This window comes from Acomys minous (genome assembly GCF_964271855.1).
Source record: "Acomys minous genome assembly, chromosome: 2".
NCBI classification, from domain to species: Eukaryota; Metazoa; Chordata; class Mammalia; order Rodentia; family Muridae; genus Acomys; species Acomys minous.
In genome coordinates, this window is record NC_140484.1 from 14,552,839 (window position 1) to 14,578,963 (window position 26,125).

Sequence of the window (26,125 nt, forward strand, 5' to 3'; positions counted from 1 at the left end):
ACAGGGACGGGCATCACATTGGGGTTGCCGTACCGTGCGTTGGGAAGGGGTTTTCCCCTCCCGTAGGATTCCTTTATTTGGCCCACTGAGTTGCGGGCTTGGGGTGTTAAATAAGATTCCGGTTAGGCAGGGTTGCTGTACAGAGGGACCCAGGTGAAGAAGTTGAGGGGCAGCACTCAGTGCACCTGAGGCTGGGGGTGCCCATGGCAGAGCCCTCCTGGAGGCTCTGGGGGCGGGCACAGCTTCTCTGCCTCCTGCTCCACTGACTGGCTCCCATAGGCACTGTCTTCTTTCACCTCTGCTGGGGAACAGGGGGGAGTCAAGCCTCAGGCCTCCCCACCCTTGAATCAGACGCACCTTCCAAGTTCGTCCCTTTACCTGTGCCTGGCAGCTTGTCTCGGGTCTCGGGGCCTCTCAGCAGCCTCACTCCCTCATCTAGACCCATGTCGGTCAAGGCCTCCAACAGACCACTCAAGTCCCCACCAGCCAGCTGATAAGAAAGAGACAGGAGGTCTGAGTGATGTTTCCCAGGTGGGGTAGAAAGCCTTGCGGGGAGGGGACTCTGTTCTGGGAAGGCACAGGCTGCCCCACCTTGTAACTACGAAGGAGGCTGCCACTGGGCGAGGGGGTCTTCCTGTATGTGTCCACGAGGCTTCTCAGCCCCAGCCGCGCCGCCAGTTCTGCCCAGCTGCCCTGGGCTTCTGGGCCATCTAGTAGGTGCTCCAGGCCCTGCAGAGCCGCATCCCCCAGTGACAGCCCTGGCCCTGAGGAGATAAACACAGACCTTCTGAGTCAGCTAAGAGGCGGGCAGGGGCACAGACCTCGACAGCCTTTCTCCTTGGTAACCTGACAGACAAGGCAGAGGGGTCGCTGGGGATTGGGCAGAAGACAGACTAGAGAAAGGGAACCCAGGCCACTGGGAGGTGCTGGGGACCGGAAATGCCTGCTGCTACCTCACCTGCGGGGCTGGGCGGGGCCAGGGGCAGCTCCATGGCGGTCTCAGCAGCACTCAGCAGCAGAGTCTTCACCTGGGGAGATGGTGTGCAGAGTCATTCCAGACCTTAAGGCCGTGATCTGGCCCACATCTCCAAGCCCAGGAGGTGGCCAGTGCCCACTTCAGTACTTCTATTGCAAGGACGGCCTCACCTTGGTGCTGCGAGTGACGTCAAGAGGGGTGTGGCCCCGGAAGTTTCTTTGGGTATCCCTCTCAGGCCCCTCAGAGTCCGAGTCACTCTCAGAGGTAGGGGGTGAGGGCAGTGGGCACAGAGGTTCCTCGTTCTCGGCGTGGATGTCAGCCCCTGAAGGAGGGAGGCAGTCATCAGAAGAGACTAGAGGTGGCTCCCACACCGAGGGCTGACCAATGAGGGACTGGGAGGGTCCCCTTTCTCTCTCTCCTGCCCTGTTCTCACACTAAGCTCAGAACTGACCAGCCTTTAGAAGGAGGCGAGTGAGGGTTGGGGATCCGAGTCCAGCTGCCAGGTGGAGGGGTGTGTTTCCAGCAAAGGTCCGAGCATTCACACTAGCACGGAGCTGTGGGGTGCAAGCAGTGACCCGCATGGTCCAACTAGCCAAGCCTTCCCACACACCTCTTCACCATTCCTGGTCCCCGCCCCCCAATCCTTGGCCCATCCCTCCCAGTCTTTATTCCCACCTTGGTGACCAGATGGGTGACCAGCCCCAGTTCTTCCATCTCTGTGGCTAGATGAAGGGGTGTTCGGCCCCCTTGCCTCTCTGCTGCCTCCACGTCAGCCCCGCTGTCAACTAGCAGATCCAGGCACTCAGGGCTCCGGGCGTGAACTGCCAGGTGTACCGGGTACAGTCCTAGAGAGACAGTACACTCAGCCTGCAGCTCTGATAGCCAAGGTGGCCTCCGGACAAACTCTAACGAGGAGACCTCCACTCGTGTCTACTGATCATACAGACATGAAGTGGGAGGGCCCTTGTCCCCAACCCTGGAGGACGTTGGAAACTTACCCTCAAAATCAGGCATGTGCAATATGTGGGGCAGAGCGCGGGCCCCACTGTGCAACAGTGCCCGCAACAGGTCTGGGGCTTCAGCGCCTGCCCGGAGAGCCAGGTGCACAGCCGAGTCTCCATGCCGATCCACCAGGGTGGGGTCTGCACCCACCTGCAGCAGGAAGCTAACCACCCTTGTCTGCCCAGTGATTACCGCGAGGTGCAGAGGTGTCTGAAGGGAGGAAGGCAGTGAGCCCAACCCAACTCTAGCTTAGGACTCCCTGCCTTCAACCCCTCACGGCTCATCAAAGGCTGTCGCTTACCTGGTGCAGGTGGTTGGTGAGGTTGATGACCCCAAGGTACCGGGCATGGTAAATGACTTGGGCTATCTGCTCAATGACACCAGTCTGCCCATGGATAATGGCCAGGTGCAGCGGCCTGGGGGTTGGATATCGAGGCTTTGGCTTGAGAGACCCGGCCACCCTCTGCCCTCATCTGCCCTCAAAACTCCACATCTCCATGCTCTCCTTCACTGGGGCCTGGTGATCCCTGAATGTCACCATCTCAATCCTTTGTCACACCTTGCCATTGTGCCCTATCACAGCTACCAAAATCGAAGGTTTGGGAGAATAAATATTTTGAACACAACTAGAAAACATCGAGGACCTGAGACCAGATCTGTCCGACTCTAGGGTTCCTCTCCTTGTAGATTCCTCTACTGCCTCAGCCTCTAAACCTGGTACCAGGAGACCCCAGGGTCCCATGGCAGGCTCTCGGGCCGCTTACGTGTCTCCATTCTCGTCCTGCGCTGTCAGCAGGTGGCGCTGTCCTGCTAGCAGAGCACGCGCGTCCGCGGTGACGCCGTAGTCAAGCAACGCTCGGGCACTGCGCTGTGCCAGACCGAACAGGCGCACGTTGTACTCGCGAGCTGGGGGCGGGGTGGGGGGGGGGCGAGGGCGCGTGAGTGCGGGCCAGCTCCCCAGCCCGGGGCGCACCCACCTCCAGCGTTCCTAAGACGTACCTCGCTGCAGCGAGTCGAGGGCCTGCTCTTCGCCCTGGGGGACCTGGGAGGGCGCGCTTGGCTCCTCCGCCGCCTTCCCATCATCGGCGTCCCGCCCAGAGCCAGCCATCTGTGCCCCGCCCCCTCCACCGGGGTAGCAGCCCATTGGGGCAGCGCCGGACTGGTAGGGGCTGTAGGCCAAGGAGGAGGTGAAAAAGCTGAGGCTGCCACCTGTGAGCATGGAGAGGGCTGTGAGTGCCAGCTCTTCCAGATAACTCTTCTGACTTCCTCTTATTTCCTTCACCCCTCTCTCGGCCACTGGAACCCGCTTACCTCCTCCAGCGCCTCCATAACCCCCAGCGGAGCCTCCAGAGCCTCCCCCCATGTGGGATCCGCCCCCGAAGGGCTGGGAGAAGGTGGGCAAGGCCTTCCTCCGCTTCCGCTGTACTTCCTCCTTGTCTGGGGTGGGGTGGAGTGGGAGAGAAATAAGGTATTAAAATCCAATACATGGGTCGGACCCTAGAGTTCTCCAGCTGGCTCCCAGCAGCCACCTCTAGGCCTGCCTCGCTCTACCCAGCCGGCCGAGAGAGTCCTGAAGCCCCGCCCCACCTTCCACCAGAGGGTAGTAGGTGAACTGTTTGGAGTCGGAGACGTCTCCCCCGCGCTTGCGTTTCAGCTGCAGGAACACGGTTACAGGCCTCTCAATCTTCATCTTGTGATAGGGCGGTGTCCGGAACACAATGGCATACTGGGGGCGGAGGGTGGGAAAAAGACAGGGTGTCAGTGAGGTCTTCACACAGTCCTGTCTCCGGGCCAGGCCCTAGTCCCTCAGTTACCTGTTTATGAACGTCCGTGGGGGAGAAGTCACCAAAGGCTTGCCATCCGTTCTCATCATCCTCGTAGAACCGGACTTCAATGTCATCTACAGAGAAAAGGGAAGCTTAGCCGCAGAGAAAACCTGCAGGCCCATTGCATTTACTCTGAACTTGCCCTGGCCAATGTTCCCCCCATCCCCACCCGCCCCCCCCACCCTCGCTCACCTTTCTGCACCTTATCACAAAGCAAATAAACTTCGTCTCCACCGCGCACGGAGCCTGCTGTCTTATCCATTCGGGAAATCTTCAGATTTGAGGCCCCTGGAGACTCTATAAGGTGGGAGGGGCATTGATGGGACTTGGGGCTTGGCGGTGGTGAGGGGGGTGGGGGTGGGGGGGTGCTGAGGGGGGTGGTGGTGGTGGTCATTATGTCAGCTCAGGAAAAGCAGCGATCTCATTCACCACCTCAGAAGCAACACTCACGCTTGCTTAAGACCATTCATCTCACGTGGGGCAGAGCCAGGTTAACCGCCACAGATTGAAGGTATCTCAAGTGCACCTTCGGGCTCTCACACTTGGCACCGCGCAGAATACACTCACTGCTGTCATGGATGGGCTGGGAGATCACTGGCTTCAGGGGCAAAGAGAAGGAGCCGTCGCTAGCTCGAAGGAAGGCGGAGAAGCGCAGCCGCACAATACTCAGATCCATTACTTTCTTCAGCTCCTTGGCTTCCTGCTCGAGCTCTCGCCTCTCGGCCTCTGGGTGGACATGGCCTGGCGTGAGCTCTGGGCTCCTCTCCCCTGCTCTTGTCCAAGCACCTCCCTGACAAGCCCTTGTTATCATACCTGTAAGGCCCTGCGGCTTGGAGCGGAGCCGCTGTCTCTGCAGTTTTTGAATCATAATCTCCATCATGTTTTTCTTGGTGACATGCAGGACACCCAGGTTGTTAAATCTGGGGAGGAGAAATCAGAGGGCTTCTTCAGTAGGCGCAGCTCTTTCGGCTTCGTCAGTAGGCGCAGCTCTTTCCACCTGAGGCAGCCCTACCCGCACCCGGCACAGTGGCCAGGCTCTGCCTGGGGTTCTGGGACCAAAGCAAATCTCTCCCCTTTGTCTGCTAGTCACCCAGGTGGGCTGAGACCTTAGGCTGGCAGGCAGTGAGCATCCCTCTGAGGGCCAGGGAAAGGGGACACCTACTGAGCAGTCATGTCCTTCGGTCCTACGGACACAGCACAGATGCCCAGCTCTGAGCACTGCTTGCCCACCAGACTGTGGGCATGCGCACGAGGTGGGTCACTGTGCGTTACCAGGTCCACCTCAATCCTGGCCGGTCCCTCGTAGTTACAGATCTGAGAAGAGCAAAGGATCGTCAGTAGTGGTCCTGGACACACTGTCCCCTAGCCTCCCTTCCAGCATCACCTGAGCTCACCTTGACAGTAGGATAAGTCTTTCGGCCTTTCTCACTGGAGGCACCGGGCAGCCCTCCATGGGAGGGGCCTTCACAGCCATATCGAAATCTGAAGCCTCGCTGAAGGTTCCATGGTGGCAGAAACAACTGTGATCAGGAGAGCCGCCCCCTCCGCCAGGCAACCACTGGCCATCAGCTGGCCACAATGACCAGCAGTGTCTCTTCTGGACCACTCTCTCATACGCCAGCAACATACTAGCAGCAAGCAACCATCCAACCAGCAGCTAACTACCCCAACTCGTCGTCCCCCAAAGTTGAAGCCATCCACACCTCTGTTGCTCACTCACCTGTTTGGGCTGTTCCACAATCACCAGATAGGGGCCATCAGCTGGAAACAGAGGGGCCTTGCTGAGCCAGGGTCTCTAAGCAGGGGGTACACTCGCTCTCACTCTCCTCCAGGTTCTGAGACTCGGGGGGTGGGAGGTGGGGGTGGGGCTGAGGCTCAAGACTTACTGACCTGTCTCTGGAACTGGATTCTTGGGCTCCACAATGGAGGGGCTGAATTCAAAATCATCATATTCGGGGATGCCATCCAGACCCTGGTTTGTAGACAGAGAAGGTGGAAGCTGAACCAGGCCCTCCTCCTTCAGGCTCTAAGCCCTCAGCAGTCTTCCTTAGGCTCCACAAGCCACGAGGAAGCGCCTTTCTGGGCAGAGTTTTGCAGACAGGACAGACTGACAGGCTAAGACAATCTGAAGACAAGCAGCAGGAGAGGAGTGGAGGAGCTTCCCGTAGAAAAGCAGACACAGGGGCCACCAGCAGCCGCCTTCGGGGCCAGGCAGTGTGACTCACTGGATCGTAGCAACTGTCCATATCTCTGGGCTAGGCCCGGCTGTGTCTTGCGGCTTCGGGCCCTGGTTCTCGGCTTCCCAGAGTTTCAGACGCCCGCCTAAAGGTGAAGAGAGACGCGGGAGGGGAAGGTGGGGGGGGTGAGATCAGGATAGGGGTGGGCGAGAGGATGGGGGGGGAGGAGAAGGGGGGGCAGATTTAGGGGGAGGGTCTGATCTCCTCCGGCCGCCCGTCCGGGTGTGGCGGGTAAGATCCGGTGGAGGTCGAGATCCGGAGCGGGGCTGGGCCGGGGAAGGGGCAGAAAGTTAGTGCTGCTTAGGAAAGTCCCGAAAATACCAGGGGGAGGCGGAGCCGGAGGGGGCGGGCCTGGAAATGACGCCGGGGCCACGCCCCCGCGGCGGGAGGGGCGGGAGGCCTAGGCTGTTCCTGGTTCCCCGGCTGTGGCCGCAGCCCCCCGGGTCTTAGTCGGGGCGCCTAACCCGCCTCGCCCCCACTCCGCCGCCTGGAGCAATCTTGGGATTTTCGGCTAGCGTGGAGGACACGGCTGATTCACTCAGGGGCTTTTGCGGGGATGTTCCTGCCGTCGGAGGCCTCTTTTCCGAATGGCCCGTAGGCGGGGGCTCTTCCATTGGGGCCTCCCGGGTGCTGCCCAGAAAATGTGATCGGGGCCGCTGGGCTGGGAAGGAGATTCCCCTTCCACGGTCTCTAGCGACTCTGGAACATCTTAGCTTCTCGGATTCTCCCGCTGCACCTGCCTCGTGTGGCCGGGCAACCCGCCACCTCCTGCCCCCTTGCGACTCCAGCCCCACACCCGTGTGTAATACGCGCCTGTCCGTTACAGGAATATGCGTTTCAGCCCTAATGTCTTGTGTGTCTGGTGAGTGCGAGGGGTGGCAGCATGCACGTGCAAGTAAGTGAGCATTCGTCCACGCAGGTGAGTCTTTGAGCCTGTTCCGTGTGGGCATACGTTAGCGCACGTCTAGGTGAAGTGCGCAGGCTCCAGTGCACAGGTGCGCTTCTGCCGGCGTGTGTGTGTGTGCGCGCGCGGGGCTGACACCCGGGCCGGCTGTGCGCAGGCCAGCATAAGAGCAGGCAGGCGTACGTGTCGATCTGTAGCTGGGTGTTCTGTTTGTGTGCGCGCTCACTGGGGGGTGACGTCCAGCCCCAGACTGTCACCTAAAGTTCCCCTACCCTCCCTCCCCATTCCCCGGTCACTCGGGGATCTGAACCCGGCCACTCACCGCGGTGGCGGCTCTGATTCCGACTTCTTTCCGAGCCCTGCCCTGGACCGGTCGCTGCTCCTCTCCAGCTACTGGGCTCCAGCCGGGAAAGCCCCTTTCGGCCCCCCGAGGGGGGGAATTCCCATGACGTTCCTGTGCGTCACTCCCCATGCCCTTTATTATTGGCTGAAAGTTTAACTCCTGGACTCTTGTAGCCAACCCGGAGCGACGCAGGCGCACCCCTTACGGGGAAGGCTCGCCCTGGGCTGGCCGCGGGGTGTCACCGAGCGCCAGTTCTGCTGGGGACAGGCGAGGCGACACGGCAGACCCAGCGCGGGGCGCGGCTTGGATCTCTGCACCCTTCCAGGCTTGCCCCGGACAGCTAGGGAGTCCACGGGGCCATTTGGTTCTTGCTGCGCCTAGAGCTTGCCTATCTCTCAAACCGGGGAACCCCGGGGTCAGTCCGGATACTCTGGTCACACTCTGGAGAGGGGTAGCGAAGCTGGGAAGGGGGGGGGGGGGGCGGGGAAAGAGAAAGGCGGTTACTCTTGCGGTCAGCTCCAGATCACCATCTAGCGGCCGTTCTGGAGCCGCAAGGAAACTTCTAGGGTCAACTGTTTTAGTTTCATGGCTTCAGGAGGGAACTCTCTGGACCTAAAATTTATTCTGTAAGTGGAGGGTTCTCTAGGGCCCAGACTTTCAGGATGACTTGTTGGACAACCAGTGCGCTGGGGAAAAAGGAAGCAAAATAAAATAAAATAAAAAGGGGAGCGGGGCGGGGGAGCGGTTTGTCTAGGAGTCTCAGGCCGTTCATCCACCGCAGATGGGACTCTTAGGGTTGAGAGGCATGTAGTGATAGGCACCGCAGTTCTCAGCTTTCCTGAGACCGAGGCAGGAAGACCCCAAGTTTGAAGCCACCCTTCTCCACAAACAGGCACACAAAGGTCTACAAAGCATATTCCAAACTTTCTCCAGTATAGAGAATTGCCTCTTGGTTTGTGGATATTGCTCGGTGGCGTCCTTCGCACGTGTGAGGTCCAGCGACTATCATCATAAAAGGGGGTGCGGGGTTGGGGGGGACAGCTCAGCAGTTCAGGCCTCCTACAGCTTTCCCAGGGGACAAAGTTCTATTCCTCGTTATCCACTTGGGACAGCTCACAAGTGTCTAAAACCAGAACATCAGAGGATCCCACCGCTGTCTCCCCGCCTCTGAGAGAACTGAATTCCAGCCATCCCCTCCCCAAAGCCATGTAATTACAAATAAAAATTGAATCTCATAAAAAAAAAAAAAAGAAGAAGAAGTCATCCTGAAGGGCTGGAGAGATGGCTCAGAGGTTAAGAGCACTGACTGCTCCTCCAGAGGTCCTGAGTTCAATTCCCAGCAACCACATGGTGGTTCACAGCCATGTGTAATGTGATCTGATGTCCTCTTCTGGCCTGCAGGTGTACATGCAGGCAGAGCACTGTATACATAATAATAAATAAATCATTCTTTAAAAGACACCCTGAAAATGACGTTTCACTGACTTCCCATTGAACACTTCTGACAAGGTTAGGACAGGGATTTTCAGCATGGACTCTGGACCTCAGGCTTGTGATGGAGCACAGGCTCCTCCAGGGCTCTCAGGCTCCTCCAGGGCCCTCCTACAACTTGCCCTAATGCTTAGCACATGACTATAAAGTGTACTAGCATTAGGTAAAGGGGAGCCATTCATTCTGATCTCATCCTTATAGTAAATGCATATCTCTGGAAGCATTTCAGATTCATTAAATTTTTCTTTTCAAAATTTAGGGTGTTTGCACAGACTACGGGTTGGGCTCCACTAGTCTGAAAATCTGAACTCTCCCATTAATTAGCGGTGCCGACTGCATTCTCCGTATACTGTTGCTGCTAAGGCTTAACACAACCAAACACATAGGTAGGAAAGAGAGAGAAGAGACACCTCCTGACTCTGACTTAAAGCTCCTCTTCCTTGACTTACGTGGGAGCAAACCGGCCTTTCCACTCCAGCGCCTGTCTCAAGCAGTTGTCATGAGACGCTGCCAACAGTGGTCTAAAATCCAGCTGTTCCATCCAGTTTCTTCAGACTCTTAAAAAAAAAATGTTTATTTGTTTGAGACAGGTCTCTCTTACATATCCTTGGCTGTCCTGGGAGTTTGTAGACCAGGCTGGCCTCAAACAGAGATCCACTTGCCTCTGCCTCCCAAGTGTTGGAATTAAAGGCGTGTGCCACCATGCCCAGCAGTGTTTGTTTTTACATGTAGGTGCATGAGTGTTTTGCTTGCATGCATGTATGTGTACTGCATGCCTGACAGACAGCTGTGAGCTGCCACATGAGGGCTGGGAACTACCCAGCCCTCTCTCCACCCTTATACCAGAGTGTTTTTCGTTTTGGGGGGGAGTAGGCTGAAGACAAGGCACCACTGTGTAGTCCTGGCTAGGCCGAGTCTTGCTATGGAGACCATTTTGGCCTTAAACGTGCAGCCGTCCCCCTGTCCTTATCTCCTGGCCACATGCTGGGCTATAGGTGTGTGCCATCATCGCTCAGCAGACTCTTACCTCTTAAGTGGACTAAGGTGTGATATACTTCAGTTTTGTGAGCCTGTGCTAGTTACTGCAGGTCACAACTTGCTGTCCACACTCTGTTTCCCTGCCCATCGTTGTGTGATTGGCCAGCAGTCATGACCAGTAGAACCTGCGAGGGGAAGCAAGGTGGGACCAGCCACAGCCATGACAAGGACAGACTCTCGGGAGACAGTTCATTTAATTGTGGGGAACAAAGGCTACTCAAATCTTTGGGGAGGGGGTGGATAGGGGGCTTTCAGGGTGAGTGTACATCATTGGTGGGGCCAGGGTGCTGGGGATGCCTCATTTGCATAAGGAGGATTTCTAGCCAGATGGGAACTTATAAGGGGAGAGGAAGTTTAAACTGGCTAGGTGTGGATGGGGGAGGGGGCAGTGGGGGATGGGAGAGGTTGGGGAAGGTAGGGGGGCAAAGGTGGGGGCACAGGGCTATGTGTACTGGTACATGCAGGTTTGGTGCAGGAGGGCGGAAATCGATCCTACTCTTACCCATCTCAGGATGAGATTTCTAGGGTTTGGACATGTGTCAACCCCACTCTTGCTCCAGACTGGTTTCCCTCAGTCCCACGGCTCCCCAGCCCCACAGTTCCCTTTTTCATGTTACAAAGGGGATGTATCCTCGCAGCTGCCAGCCTCTAAGTCGGGCATGGTTAGGTATTGAACCAGAACCTGGTTGGTAGTGTGGCTCTGGCTAGGTGGCTTACTTGCTGTTTTAGCAATTGGATGAAACGAGGCAGCCGGGGAGGGGGTGGTGGGTGGGTGGTGGGTGGGGGTGGGCGGGGAGGGCAGCAGGAGGACTGTCCAGTGGCCAGTATGGGGCCAGGGAGAGGAAGAAGCCAAGCTGTCAGAGGGTTTGAGTAGCAGATGTGGAGGGGTACCCAGGGCGTAGCAGGCTCGGAGGTCCTTAAGTGCCTGTATGCTTTGTTCTACCAGCCCAGAGTCATTAACACAGAAGCAGCATTCCTCCCTAGGTACAAGTCCCCCCTGCTTAGCTGTCATCAGGTCCAGAGCTCTCCTATTTTGTAAGGCAACCCTCTCAAGGGAGGCTGTCTGTTGATGGAGGGACTCAGGCAGTCTGAGTTGGAGGCTGTGGCCTGGTCGAGCTGGTCCTGGAAGTCCTCAGCCAGGTGTTGTGTCTGTACTAGAGATGCACCAGAGGCCCCTGTTGCTCCTGCTGAGGAGAAATCCGATAAACAAGGGGATGAAGATCTCTCTCTCTCTCTCTCTCTCTCTCTCTCTCTCTCTCTCTCTCTCTTCCCTTCCTAGTTGGAAGGCGATTTCATCAAACCTGTGGAGTAATCCTTATGGGGGTGTAAAAGCCTTGGAGGGGGAGTTAGCACAGGGACTGGTGATGTTACTGCAACAAAGAAGACCCGGTCGGGTAACATGCAGGATGGGACCTGGAAGAGGGCCCTACAAGGAGTGTTTTGTAACTTTCCCCCTCCTCCTCCTCCTCCTCTTCTACCTCTTCTTCTTCTTTTTGAGACAGGGTTCTCTGTGTAGCCTTGGCTGTCCTGGACTCACTTTGTAGACCAGGGTGGCCTCGAACTCACATTGATCTGCCTGCCTCTGCTTCCCGAGTGCTGGCATTAAAAGCATGCACTACCATGCCCGGCACTATGCTTTGTAACTTCCGTGTGGGTAAGGGCCGACAGGGTTTGTGAAGTGACGTGTTAATGGGACCATCTGCCAACAATGGCCTGGGGGTGTTGGGGGGGGGGGAGGCACAGAAAAAGCACTGGGAGGAGTTGGGGTGAAAGAGTCAGCCATGTACTGGCTGTATTGCAGGAAAGGGTGGCTCAGACTTCCTTGGACTTTGACTTTCTGCCCCACAATGCATCAGTAGACTAGGACTGGCTGTGGGCTGGAGGAAGTTGTTGAGAAATGTGAAAGTCAGCGATGGGGTATGGGGCAAACGGTGGGAGTAAAACCTGCCAACTCTTCCTGTCCTTCCATGTCCGTCGCGGGGTCTGGGAGATGTCTCTGGGTTTGGCTGTTGCCTCGAGTGTATCGGATCCTGCCCTTTAAGTTCTGCAGTTCACTAGCAGCAGCCTCCACAGATGCCAAGCTCCTGGAGACTGAATTCCTCCCTGTTTGCCTGTCGCCATGGGAAGCAGGCAAAGGGGCGATGAAGGCCAAGAGAGTCTGGATACATGGGGCTTCCCAAGGCCCCCGGCAGGCAGCCTTCTGGAGGGCAGCCCTGGGGTTCTATAGCTTCGTTGGATCTGTCTGTAATGGGTTTCTCTAACAGAAAATCTCCAGTGCTGGGTTTTGGGGTGACTAGGGAGGGGCTGGACAGTGTGGGAGTTAGAATGGAGAATCACAGTCACAGCCATAACGAGGGAGGAGGGAGAGAGAGGCCTGTTGGGGGCACATAGCCGGAGCATCAGCCACCAGGTCATGGATGCCCTTCTAGGCAATCTTGCCCTGTCAGGGGTGGGATCTTCTCCTTCACCTCCTGGTGAAGGTGATCTCTTTGTGCACTGTGTAAAGATTGTCTTTGTGTCATTGAGATGCTGATTTCTGAACCAGCAGAGAGCTGGGCACAGGCCAGACTTTGTTACTGTTATTGTACTGTTATTCTCTGGCTCCATCACATTTGTAAACACTCCCTCCAACACCTTCTCTTTAACAAATGGCCTATGACAAAGTCAGGAGAGAAAGGTGGGGCTTCGGGCAGAGATAGGGACTCTGGGAAAGAATCAGAGGCCAGGAAAGGTTGCCAGCCAGACCCCAGAGGAAGAAACAAATGCTGGAGTTAAGATTGAAAGGTAACAGACAGGGGCTGGAGAGATGGCTCAGAGGTTAAGGGCACTGACTGCTCCTCTAGAGGTCCTGAGCTCAATTCCCAGCAACCCCATGGTGGCTCACAGCCATGTGTAATGGGATCTGATGCCCTACAGAGCACTGTATACATAATAGTAAAGAAAGAAAGAAAAGAAAGAAGGAAGGAAGGAAAGGGAACAGGCCATGTGGTAGAACATAGGCCAGGCCTATGTCAGCTAAGAATACCTGAGAATCTGCCCATCTCTAGTGCCTAAACTTTGTTTGTTTGTTTGTTTGGTTGGTTGGTTTGGTTTGGTTTGGTTTGGTTTTTCAAGACAAGGTTTCTCTGTGTAGCCTTGGCTGACCTGGACTTGCTTTTAGACCCGGCTGGCCTCAAACTCAGAGATCCACCTGCCTCTGCCTCCCGAGTGCTGTTATTAAAGGAGTGCGCCACCACGCCCAGCCTAAATAAGTATTTCTTAAAGAAAGATCAGAATAAAGCAGCCCAGAGAAGGAAGTGACTGAAAAAAAAAATTAAATGCTAGAATGGAGGAGAGAGAAAGGAGATTGGAAAATCCTTTGATCAGAATAAAGGACCTGCTGAGGTATCCAACCCCAAGCTTACCGCGCCACCTTGTGGTGAGATTCCAGAACGGCAGCCTACAATGACGTTAGATAAAAAAGCTTCAGCTGTGAACCAACATAATCAATCAGATTACATATTATGTTTATATTGTCAAGGATCAATTACTAGATGAAGGTCTATACGCTGAATTTAAAATTCAGATCTTTTTAATGATTCCACCTTAGGCCGGGCGGTGGTGGCACATGCCTTTAATCCCAGCACTTGGGAGGCCAGCCTGGTCTACAAAGTGAGTCCAGGACAGCCAAGGCTACACAGAGAAACCCTGTCTCAAAAAAAAAAAAAAAAAAAAAAAAAAAAAAGATGCCACCTTAGAGCAATGTCATGCAATAGCTTATGTGTTTCATTATGCAGGTGGTGGCTATCTTGAAGATGCCTTCGCAAATGGAAGCTGATGATGCTCCAGTGTATGTATGCAGTAAAATGCAACATTTTTTTTTAAACTTTAAGGCATAGAAAATGTTACAGATATAGCACACAATCCTATAGGACAAGCAATTATAGAAAGATCTAATCAAATATATATATTTATTTGTTTGTTTGTTTTGTTTTTGTTTTTGCTTTTTGAGACAGGGTTTCTCTGTGTATCCTTGACTGTCCTGGACTTGCTTTGTAGACCAGGCTGGGCTTGAACTCACAATGATCCACCTCCCTTGCCTCCAGAGTGCTGGAATTAAAGGCATGTGCCACCACTGCCCAGCCTAATCTTATTTTTTAAAAAAGAGATACTTAATGAACAGAAAGGGGTAACAATGACCCCCAGAGATAGATTATATAATGCTTTATTAAATTTTACAAAAATTAAATGCTAATGATCAAAAAATAACAGCAGCTGATAGACACTGGATTGTGGACAAAAACTGCTGAACCAAATCAAATCAGCCTATATATTGTAAGTATGTCTTAACCTCAGAATGGAAACAGGAGATGTGTTTATTGGGGGAGAGGTTTTGCCTTTGTTTTCACAGGAGGAGAAAAGATGAGGATTCCTTCAAAATTAATAAAGATCAGATTTGGCTAGGGGAGATGCCCTGAAAACCTTGGCTACAATTATAGAGATAGGGACCAAGAAAAACAACAAGACAGGTAACGTAAATGCTGCTCCTTCTGCATTGGCTGAGGATGTCTCATGTCTGCCTGAGGATGTCTTATGCCTGGCTGAGACATGAACTTTGATGTCTTTCACCTGCTCAAAAAGCAGAGAATCATCTTTAGCTGATCTGTGCACACCACATATTCTGTACATGTGTTAATACAGAAATGTATATTACCTTTAAAAGTTTACATGTTTACAAAGCAAAAGGACCAGACACCAAAGAAGACAAGACAAGTATCCCAGATGATCCAGCCTCACAGTCTGTCTCAGTAGCTGTTTTCTCAAAAGTCTGCACCCAGAACAGCCTCAAAATGGATAACTGAGATGGTCCAGCCTCACGGACTGATCCAGCTGGGACTTCATTTAAGCCCTGCATTTTCCTATCATACAGAGACTGAACAACAAATGATACAGCTAGCTCTCCTAGGACTTGGCCAATATTCCAATTTTCTCAGGGCTCCTAAAATATGCCATCACCCCAAGCTGGGTGGTGGTGGTGCACGCCTTTAATCCCAGCACTCGGGAGGCAGAGGCAAATGGATCACTGTGACTTCAAGGCCAGCCTGGTCTACAAAGGGAGTCTAGGAAATCCAAGGCTACACAGAGCAACCCTGTCTTGAAAAACAAACAAAAAAGAACCCCGAAAAAACAAACAAACAAAAATGCCATCACCCCCAGCAACAGGAAGCAATTTTAAGAGAATGACATCCTCATCCCAATAGGTGGGGTGGGTGGGGTTTCTTTTTGGTCATTTGATGAGTGATGGATGTTTGTCATCATAAAGGACGTTGGTTGCACATTGTTAATGGCGTTGGTCAGGGAGGAGACAAAGTAAAGGGCGTTAGAATTCAGGGGGTTCCTCCTTTTCTTTCCTCTGTCCTTCTTTCTCTCCTATCTACAGCTAGGAGGTAATGGGGGGAAAGGGATAGAAAAGATGGGATATATAGGTTGGAGAGATGGCACAGAGGTTAAGAGCACTGACTGCTCCTCCAGAGGTCCTGAGTTCAATTCCCAGCAACCACATAGTGGCTCACCGCCATCTATAATGTGATCTGATGCCCTCTTCTGGCCTGCAGTTGCATCTGCAGACAGAGCACTGTATACATAATAAATAAATAAATAAATCTTTAGGGGCTGGAGGGATGGCTCAGAGGTTAAGAGTACCACCTGCTCTCTCAAAGGTCCTGAGTTCAATTCCCAGCAACCACATGGTGGCTCACAACCGTCTATAATGAGATCTGGTGCCCTCTTCTGGTGTACAGGCATATATGTAGGCAGAACACTGTATACATAATAAATAACAAATAAATATTTTAAAAAAGAAAAGACAAAGGGATATAATATGAATGATAGAAGGGTAGATCATTAAATCTACTTTTAAACTAAAGAGCATCAACAAACCAAATATTTTACTGTGGTATAGATTATTGTATATTAATACCAGTTGAAGGCTATATTCTGCAACAACATACTGTTTATATGTTTAAACTTTTTAAGCTATTGTACCTATGCAACTAATTTAAAAATGCAACTTGGCCAGATGGTGGTGGTGCACACCTATAATCCCAGCACTCAGGGAGGCAGAGGCAGGCAGGTCTCTGTGAGTTCAAGGCCAGTCTGGTCTACAGAGCAAGTTCCAGGACAGCCAAGGCTACATAGAAAAACATGGTCATTTTTCCCCCTTGAGACAGGGTTTCTCTTGTAGTCCTGGCTGTCCTGGACTTGCTTTGTAGACCAGGCTGGCCTCGAACTCACAGCAATCCACCTGCCTCTGCCTCCCAGGTTCTGGGATTAAAGGCGTGTACCACCGTGCCTGGCGAAAGAGGTTTCTTTTTTTTTTTTTTAATTGGAATAAAAGGGGGAGATGTTGGAGTAATTTTTTTGTGCACTGTGTAAAACGGTTTTTGGTATTATTCAAATGCTGATTTCTGAACCAGCAGACAGCTGAATACAGGCTGGAATTTGGTATTGTTACTCTTTAGTGGCATCATATTTTGTAAGTATTCTTGTTTTTAAAGTTGGGCTTTTAGAGTTTGATGTGTTTTTAGAGTTTGATAGTTTGATGGTTCCTTGGCTCTGGGGATTGTATGGAATTCCTGTATGATGAGAAGTCTCCCATTGTGAGCAGAAGGCTTTGAAGTGGGAGCTAGTAAGAGCAGGACCGTTACCAGTTTTTATGTGTTGAGGAAGGACCATAATGTGGAAAGCATATGGTGAACTAACCTTCTTTATATTTCTCCCATTTGGGCTTTAGCTTATATGAAATGTATGTGTCAACAGTAACAAAGACATATTTTTGGCAGCCGAATTGAGGAATGTCGGTGACATCAGTTTGCCAGAGGGGATTACAGGGGTTGGGGGGGGTATAGTGCCCATAATGTGTAAAGCTGTGGTAGTAATAAGGAATGCACAAGAGGAACGTGCTTGCTGGGCATGGTGGTACACACCGTTAATCCCAGCACTTGGGAGGCAGAGGCAGGCAGATCTCTGTGAGTTCGAGGCCAGCCTGGTCTACAAGTGAGTCCAGGACAGCCAAGGCTACATAGAGAAACTCTGTCTCGAAAAAAAAAAAAAAAAGAGGCTTTTCTTATCTTCTGGGGCTGAGCTAGAGGGATGTGGGGAGGTGGCTGTGAAGCTCTTTTACACTTGTGCGTGTTCATGAATGGGATTGCTCTGCTTGCTTGACTGAGGCTGCGAACACTCCTGTAGAGGCGGTTCAGTCAGCAAGGGTGTTTCCCTTGGACATAGGACCTGACAGGGGAATGTGAGATCTGACATGCTGGATGTAGAAGGGAGGGACTCCTCCCTGTAAGAATGTGGAGACATGGAGGAACAGAGAGGCTCGTGGGTTGGCGTTTAGTTTGACAAAGAATCTTGATAACCAAGGAAGCAAGTTAAAGGCATATACATTGTCTGAGAAAAGACTAAAGGGCCTGTTGACTTCTTTGAGGGCTAAACAAATAGCACATAGGTTTTTTGGTTTTTTTTGTATTGGGAGTGATGAGGCAACTCTCTGAGTCAAATAATGGGGTGTAGCAGGGTGTGGTGGCACACCCCTGTAATCCCAGCACTCGGGAGGTGAGGCAGGTGGATCTCTGTGAGTTCGAGGCCAGCCTGGTCTACAAAGAGAGTCCAGGACAGCCAAGGCCACACAGAGAAACCCTGTCTCGAAAAAACAAACAAAAAATTAGAGAGAGAGGGGTGGGGATGGGAGTGGGAATGTTTTTCCATCGTGAGAGCTACATGATATTTGCTGGAAATTGTCTCGTGTGAGGGGCATCTTATGTGAGGGGCGTCGTTTTTGCCAGCTGCAAAATATCGTTGTGTGGACTCAGAGAGGAGATAAACAGAAGCCCATGGACAGTGAGACAACACTTTCGCATCACACCACGTTGCAACAGTTTACATCACTTGGCTGGTCTTTGTTTTTTTGACACTTCACTTTGCAGAGGGAAACGCTCCAGAGAACTTCTTGTGCTACTCCAGCAGAGTCTGGCTGCTCCCTCTGACTCTGCAGATTAGGAGGAGTCTTGCTGTTTCTGCTGGGTCGTGATGCCACTGCTGATTCGTGCTGTTGCTTGGTGTTTGCGATTTGATTGGACTGCTGGTATTCTGACAGTGCAGAGTGGAATCAGCCAAGGAACTATGTCTAGAAAGGTCTATGTCCCCCACCTCTATTAACCTTCCTTCTTTCCTCCCTCTGGTCTCTCTCCTCTCTCTGGTTGGTGGGTTTGAAGGAAAGTAGTAGCATTTAAGAACCTTAAATAAAGTAGGTTTTTGAAAAATCAAAGCCCACAGTCCCTTTTCTCCTCCATCAGTAAATACTGAGGGACCCTTGATGATGGCCTTATATTTGCAAAGAGCAGGGGTTGGGGAAGCCACCACAACAAAGACAGGGCAGAAACCCATCTTTTGTTAAGGGGATGGCCATCGGCTTGTCCCAGGAATCCTATTATGCCAGTAGCAAAGCTGCAGTGATTAATGAGTAGCCATTGAATATGGGAGAGAGGAAAAGGGGTAACAGGGATATTGGGTTCTTTCCCTGAGGGTTTCAGGGTCCTCTCCCTGCCATTTCTAATCATAACAGTGAGTGCATGAACCTCAGTCAGAATTCTAGGTGCACTGCCCATGGGGTGTGGAGCCACCACAGCACCCAGGGAGGATTGAAAATAAGGAGCTGTGTGGGCACTGTTGGATCATACCTAGAAAGTGCCATGCTTTTTAGGGCCAAGTTAATGGCACCTAATGCCTCAACTGCCTCAGGACAGAGAGCTTGTGGAGAGGAGAGATTTTGATCCCCTTTTAGGAGATCAAAGAGAGGCTGTAGGGTACTGTAGGGAAAGCCACAGTCCAAGCCAATTAAGGTTTCCCAAGAAGCTTTGGAGGGAGGGAGGCAAGAGTTAGGATTTAACAGAAAGAGAGGGTGTATGTGTGTGTGTGGGGGGGGGGTTAAGAAGGTGTATTGAGGTGAGGGGAATTTTTGTTCTCAAGAATGATATGGAAAAAATAAGCTGTGTTTTGTGAGGAGATATTTCAAATCTTAGGGAGGGAAGGGAAGGTATTAAGCTATCCTTATGTTGGGAGGAGGAGGAGGAGGAAGAGTCTCCCCACACCAAGATACCAGCCATATAACATAGACTTTTGTCTGAGTAGGGCCTTAATGCTGTGGCAACGGCCTCCTGGCAGATGGTGAGACTGTTTGCTACCACTTGGGGAGGACCATGCTCTCATACCGTAAGGCTATCCCAGAGTTGTTAGTGGGGGGTAATGAGGACACAAAGCATTGGCAAGCCCTTGGGTGGAGAGGCACAGAGACGGATGTTGGCAGAAATAGTGGAGACCCTAAAACCTGCATGGTTTTATTAACCGCCCTTAAATCTTACGCAGTCTCCATCCCCCTGAGCTCATGGACAGCAGGAAGGGCAAATGTGGTGAAGATGGAGCTGTTCTTCTAACCACGTGACCACTCAAGTTTCTCCCTTGGTAGAGTCCACCGTTTAACCCACACAGGCTCATTGGAGAGCCAGGTGAGTTGGGCATAACCTGGGGGGAGGTTTTTTTAAAAAAGTTTTTATGAGTATGATTATTACTACAGTTATAAGCATTTACCCTATTGTAATTAATTTTTTATTAATTAATTCATATTACATCTTAATTGTTATCCCATCCCTTGTATCCTCACATTCCTCCCTTCCTCCCACTTTCCCCTTATTCCCCTGCCCTGTGACTGTGACTGAAGGGGACCTCCTCCCCCTGTATATGCTCATAGGGTATCAAGTCTCTTCTTGGTAACCTGCTATCCTTCCTCTGAGGGCCACCAGGCCTCCCCATGCAGGGGACGTGGTCAAATTTGGGACACCAGAGTTCATGTGAAAGTCAGACCCTACTCTTCACTCAACTGTGGAGAATGTCCTGTCCATTGGCTAGATCTGGGTAGTTTTTTTTTTTCTTTCTTTCTTTCTTTCTTTTTTTTTTTTTTACTAGTGAAGTAACTTCCAGAGCCTCTAGGATGTCTCCTTCTGGAAGATTGTCTAGAAGATTGTGGCAATGTTGGCCACAAGAGGGCATACCACGCCCATAGCCTAGTCAGGTCCTCTCATTTGTAGGCTTTTTGGTGGTAAAAGCATAAGAGCAACTTCCTACGCTTAGAAGTGGAGGCCCAGGAATTCGTTCTCAGCCTTGTGGGACCTCTTGTCTTAAAACTATTTTATCTGCTGCAGTATCAATAGGAAGTTGAATGGTTTGTCACCTATTTTCACGGTTATCTTTGGGTGGGAGCAAAGAAGACAGAACAACAAGAAGAAATTAGTTATCCTGATGACAAAGATCAAACTTGCCTCACAGAGCTCGAAGCCCCTAATCAGTGTGGAGGTACTTTGACAACAGTGTCACCCCCTTTCTCACCCCTGACTTTATTCAGGGATCTTTTCCCTTTTCTCTTTATCCTTTTTTTCCTCTCTTACCTAGTATTAGGGGTTGAAAGGGAAGAAGAAAAGTGGTGGAAAAGGCTAGAAGAACCACCCACAAAGTAGCAAACACCAGCTATACCCCAGAAATGGTCTCCCTCAAGATGTAACATACAACACACACACTCCCCGCTTTACTTCAAGTCCTGTCTCAACTTTTATTTTATTTTATTTTATTTTATTGAGACAGAATCTTTCTATAAAGTCTTAGCGGGCCTCAGACTCACAGAGATTCACATGCATCTGTCTCTAGGCTGTTGGATTTAAAGGCATGTACCACCATGTCTGTGCTTTCCAGTCACTGTCTAAATGTTACCTCTTCAGAGAGGCTCCCCTTAGCTGGGCATGGTGGCGCTTGGGAGTCAGAGGCAGTTGGATGATGTGAGTTCAAGGCCAACCTGGTCTACAAGCAATTCCAGGACAGCCATAGCTACACAGAGAAACCCTGTCTCAAACAAGCAAACAAACAAACAAACAAACAAAAAACCAGACTACCTGACTGGTACTAAACTAAAAACCTTGACTACCTGAAACCCCTGATCACTATGCTCATCGTCCTGCAGACTTAATGTTATCCAGCAGTATTTAGAAATGACTTATGTCTACTTGATTTTCTTTTCTTCATTTCTCAAACAACAACAACAACAGAAACAAAACAAAAAGCTGGAAGCCTAGGCCTTCCTCCTGGTTTATATTTTTAAAAAAACCATTGCCCTTAGAGTTTTGTTGCAAATGGCCACACTTCCCACACTTAACGCACCGAGACCTGCGATCATCAGTGGCTCAGTCACCGCCTCTTTGTAAGTGAGGCACCAGATACGTTGATATCAAAGACCTGTGGCTGTAGCTTAGCCTATGATACTAGTATGGTACATGTTAGGACCGACATCAGTCCTGCCCCTCACTCACTAGCTCATAGGCGCTGCCTGGGCCTTTAATAACGTTTTTATATTCGGTGTTTATGTCTTCATACACCAAGGTCTCTATCAACACCTGCCTTGAGTCAGGGTCTGACACAGGTTTGTTCACAGCTGAGACTAAGCTTTGTAAAGAATCAGCGGAGGCTTCTCCAGAGCCGTGTATGATCTTTGCAAACAAGGTGGACCTTTCCCGGGGCTCCTCAACTTTGTCCTAAGCTCTTAAAGGTCCTAAGCAATATTGCTCTGTAGTAGCATCTTCAACTTGAGTCTGTTCTTGTAATCAGAGTACTGCACTTCACTCAGCAACTGATCTTTTGCTATATTCACTCCCCCTGTTCTATTTCCTGTTCAACACTCAAGGCTTCATCCCTCCACCATTGCAGACCAGTCTCTAGTACTGTTGTCACCAATCCCTTCCAGTCTTAGGGAATAATTGTTTTAAGTAGCACAGTTATTCAGAATTTGTTTCACATAAGTTGAGTGCATACCATATGAAATCATGGGCTCTTTTTTTTTTTTTAAAGATTTATTTATTTATTATGTACACCTGCAGGCCAGAAGAGGGCATCAGATCACATTATAGATGGTTGTGAGCCACTGTGTGGTGTCTGGGAATTGAACTCAGGACCTTTGGAAGAGCAGTCAGTGCTCTTAACCTCTGAGCCATCTCTCCAGCCCTATGGCCTCTTTAAAATGCCTTAGATTTATCATTTCTGTAGGATGCCAGCCATCCTATCTTGTCATAACCTTGTTCCACACCATTAGCAGGCATGTGCTGTGTGGCTATTGGTAAAGCTGATGGTTCTCACTTAACCCCAGGGCCCCTCCCACTCTGGTGGCACAGTTGGTAGATTAACCCTTTCTCCTGAAATGGGATGTTTCATTGGATTGTTCTCCCGCTTTTCAGCTTTTCTCTGACCCGACTACCCCTACGTCATTGTTTCTCTCCCTCTCTGCTCTTGTGGGAAACTCCACCTCTCCTGCTCTGTCACTGGGTCTGAGCCTTTTGTTCTTTCTTTTCTGGTGCTCCTTGCTTCCCAAGCGCTTCCACCGACAATTTTTCCAGTTGTCTAGCCAGTCTCCCAACCTTTTATTTTTTGAAACAGGATATAGGAAGAAGGAAAAGAAAAAAAAAAGAGAAAATTCCCTGTGGGGGAAAAGTCTAGGCCATCCCAGAGGTAGCAGCTGCAGCAATTTTTTTTGCTGGCATCTTGAAACAAAATATCCATTTCTTCTTCCACTGACATTTTATCTACTGTATTTGAAATCAGACTTTCCATTCTGCCTGGCCCCACATCTGGGTACCACTTGTAACCTGCATTTCCTATGTTGTGGGTTCTTCCTTCCATCCTTCTCTACCCCTTTTCTTTTTTCCTTTCAACCTCCTAACAATAGATATGAGAGAAAAAGGGGAAAGGAAAGAGATCCCCGAATAACGTCAAAGTCTGGAAAGGAGCAACGTTATTGTTAGACCACTTCCTGCTGATTAGGGGCGTTGTGCTCCTTGGGGGCAAGTTTGATCTTTGCCATCAGGATATCTAATTTCTCCTTCTCCTTCTCCTTCTCCTTCTCCTCCTCCTCCTCCTCTTCCTCTTCCTCCTCCTCCTCCTCCTCCTCCTCCTTCTTCTCCTTCTTCTTTTTGAGACAGGACTTCTCTGTGTAGCCTTGGCTGTCCTGGACTCCTCTTGAAGACCAGTCTGGCCTCAAACTCACAGTAATCCACCTGCCTCTGTCTCCTGAGTGCTGGGATTAAAGACATGTGCTGCCACGCCCGGCTCTACTTTCTTCTCCTTGTTGACTAATTAACAAACCTTGATCAACAGTGACCCAAAGCAACCAACAACCAACCAACAACACCCCTCTCAAGGCTCTAGCATTTATATACCCTCTGAATTCCAAAATTTAGAATTCCAAAAGTCACAGAATCACAGACACTATCTGCAGCTGGCAAACCCATGCCTCTGCTAGAGCCGGAGGCAAATTATAGTCAGCTGCTACAAAGCAGATTCATATCCCCACACCTGGGATTAAAATGAAAACATATTCTTATAATATTTCTGGGTGTTTTTGTTTTTTTCTTTTAAAAATTTGTTTATTTATTTTATGTATACGAGAACTTTACCTCCATGTACACCTGCAGGCCAGAAGAGGGCATCAGATCTCATTATAGATGGTTGTGAGCCACCATGTGGTTGGCAAGAATTGAACTCAGAACCGCTGGAAAAGCAGACAGTGCTCTTAACCCCTGAGCAATCTCTCTAGCTCCCATTGCTGAGTTTTTCAAAAAGAAACTAAAATTCCAAAATCATCACTACAGTGTGGATGTTGCAAAGGCCCCACATGGGTGTGTGTGGCATATCTAAGGAATAGTAAGCCTGTGTAGATGGAATAAAGCGAGGACTTTTGGGTGGGGCTATAGAGTAGATGTAGAGCATTTTCCTAGCACAAACAAGGCCTTGAGTTCAGTTTCCAGGAGTTGGTCTCCAAAAGGTGCAGGAGGCAGGGGACAGGCGACAGAGTGCAGGGAATCTGGGTGCATTTTGTTCAGGATAGGCAGCGGGGTGACAGTGCCACAGGTTGTAAATGAGCATATGGTATACCAAGCAAAGACGAAGGAGGGAGGTCAGGGTACCATAAATGGAGGCCTGGGCTTGGGGAGCTAGGAAAGGGGGAGGAAGCAGTCCACTGTGGGCAGGCAGGTTTGTAGCTCAAGGGCATCAAGATCTGCTGAGGACTGGCTATAGGATGCAAGAAGAGGGTTTTCGTTTTTACTGTTTTGAGACAGGATCTCCCACTATAGTCCAGGATGACCTTATACTTGCGACAAGTCTGCTGCTTCAGCCTCTGAGGTACCGTGGTTGATTATGTCATAAGACACCACACTTGACACTTGGGAGGCAGAGCCAGGTGGATCGATGTGAGTTCGAGGCCAGCCTGGTCTACAAAGCAAGTCCAGGCCAGCCAAGGCTACATAGAGAAACCCTGTCTTGAAAAACCAAACAAAAACAAAAACAAAAAAACCCACAAAACAAAAACCCACCACACTTGGTGAGAGGGTTTTAAGATTAAAAACTTGGAAGAATGGAACCCAGAGACACTGGGCAGGCTCAGGGAGGAGCCAATTTGCATGAGGTAATTAAGAACTTCTGCTTGGGAGCAGGAGAGATGGCTCAGTGGTGAAAAGCACTAGCTGTTCTTCTAGGGACCCAGGTTCAACTCCCAGCAGCCACAGACACTTTACACAAGTTTGTAACTCCAGTTCCAGGGGACCTGACACCCCCTTCTGGCTTCTGGGTGCAGATAAATACACAGTACACAGACGGACATTCAGGCAAAAACACTTATACACATAAAATAAGATTAAACATATATGTTAAAAATGACCTTCTGCCTTAACACTGGTAAATGGAAATGCCTGTGAGTTGGTCATTCAAGCAGAGGTGCTGTAGGGCAGGGGGGCAACTCTGAGTTAGACGCTAGCTAGCCTTGGAAGGCTGAAGCTGAGCACAGAGGATGGCATCAGTCAGAGAGAACAGAGAGCAGATTAAGGAGTGGAGGACTAAGCTTAGGAAGCTCAAATATTCAGAGGCTGTGGAGATGAGTCAATGAAGGGAACAGCAAAGGACACATGGCCAGCGGGGCGGATGAAAACCAAGAAAAAGCAATGCCTCGGGAATTGACTAGTCTGACTAGTTCAAGGTGCAGATGGTCAACTGTTGAGGTGGACATCGTTGTCTCTAGGACAGAGGCTTTCAACCTGTGGGTTGTGACCCTCTTGGAAAACTTCTACCTCCAAAAATATTCACATTATGATTCATAACAGTCGCAAAATTACAGTTATGAGGTAGCAATGAAAATAATTTTATGGGGGGGCTGGAGAGATGTCTCGGTAGTTAAGAGCACTGACTGCTCACAACCATCTATAATGTGAGCTGATGCCCTTTTGCCCTGTGGGTGTACATGCAGGCAAAACACTGTGTACATAATAAATAATTTAAACAAAAAATAATTTTATGTTGGGGGGGGTCACCACAACATAAGGAGCTGAATTAAAGTGTCGCAGCGTTAGGAAGGTCGAGAACCACTGGTCTAGGGGATCAACCATTCTGCTACCCCTTGGCTGTTGTCTTCCAGCCAGTCAGCCCCGAACAAAAGCGAATGCCTGTGCTCTACTAAGTGTGTGTGTGGGGGGGCGGCTCTGAGTATGTGCCACGTAGCTCATTCTGCACCTACCTCCTTCCTACTATCAACCTGCGTGAGAAAATGCACATGTATTCTTGGTGTGTGCGGAGTTTCTGCACCACCACTGCCACGTAGAATGAAGGACAGGAAGGACAGGATCTGGTCGCCAGCTCCACCTCCATGCCTCAAGGATGCTTAGGCAAGTCGGCGCCGACACGCTCATCACTCTGGCAATGCCAGTTTTCCATGTGAGGGTCTTTGGGTTCTTTTGTTTGTTTTGTTGAGACAGGGTTTCTCTGCATCACTTTGGCTGCCCTGGAACTCATTGGGCAGACCAGGCTGGTCTCGAACTCACAGAGCTGTGCCTGCCTCTGCCTCCTGAGTGCTGGGACTGAAGGTGTACACCTCCACTGCTCAGCTTCAGTGTGAGGGTTTTTATGTCATGGATCCACCATCAGCTTTCCTCTGGTCATTTAAAACATTTTTCATTCTTTAAAATTATAATTACATCTTCCCCCCTTTCCAGTCCCTCCCATGTGCTCCCTCTCAAATTCCTGGCCTCTTTTTCTTGAATTGTTACAAACACACACGCACATACACACTATGTAGTCCTAAATATATAAATACCATCTACTGTATCTATATGATCTCAGGGCTGACTACTTGGTTTCGGATAGCCAGCTTGGGAGACTCTGCTCTGAGGAAGGCCATTTCTGCTCCCA

The 26,125-nt window shown here is 50.6% G+C and overlaps 1 protein-coding gene across 3 annotated transcripts; it reads right to left on the reverse strand.

Moving 5' to 3' along the window:
* Window positions 1-32: 32 nt before the first annotated feature.
* NFKB2 (nuclear factor kappa B subunit 2) lies at window positions 33-7,701 on the reverse strand. 3 transcript variants are annotated; one of them, XM_084748982.1, is made up of 23 exons: window positions 7,268-7,701; window positions 6,030-6,126; window positions 5,695-5,776; window positions 5,525-5,565; window positions 5,199-5,297; window positions 4,967-5,118; window positions 4,618-4,724; window positions 4,372-4,530; window positions 3,997-4,101; window positions 3,793-3,878; window positions 3,566-3,704; window positions 3,290-3,415; window positions 2,978-3,187; window positions 2,743-2,884; window positions 2,280-2,394; window positions 1,975-2,188; window positions 1,652-1,821; window positions 1,428-1,530; window positions 1,147-1,298; window positions 959-1,028; window positions 592-764; window positions 379-490; window positions 33-301 (listed from the first exon to the last, which is right to left on the reverse strand). In XM_084748982.1, exons 2-23 carry the CDS (start codon window positions 6,048-6,050, stop codon window positions 177-179), a joined length of 2,703 nt encoding a protein of 900 aa, XP_084605108.1. In that variant the 5' UTR covers window positions 6,051-6,126; window positions 7,268-7,701; the 3' UTR covers window positions 33-176. The 3 variants fall into 3 exon arrangements, with proteins under 3 accessions (XP_084605108.1, XP_084605110.1, XP_084605109.1); XM_084748984.1 differs by having other exon boundaries at window positions 33-298; window positions 7,268-7,699; XM_084748983.1 differs by lacking the exon at window positions 7,268-7,701 and having other exon boundaries at window positions 6,030-6,191.
* Between the last annotated feature and the right edge of the window lie 18,424 nt (window positions 7,702-26,125).

Excerpts from the sequence above, each read along its gene's own strand:
- NFKB2 (XM_084748982.1), bottom strand. The coding sequence starts at position 6,050 with ATGGACAGTTGCTACGATCCA. Across the intron at positions 4,102-4,371 it reads CCAGCCCATCCATGACAGCA|AGTCTCCAGGGGCCTCAAAT; the intron begins GTGAGTGTATTC and ends CCCACCTTATAG. Across the intron at positions 1,822-1,974 it reads GCACATGCCTGATTTTGAGG|GACTGTACCCGGTACACCTG; the intron begins GTAAGTTTCCAA and ends CTGTCTCTCTAG.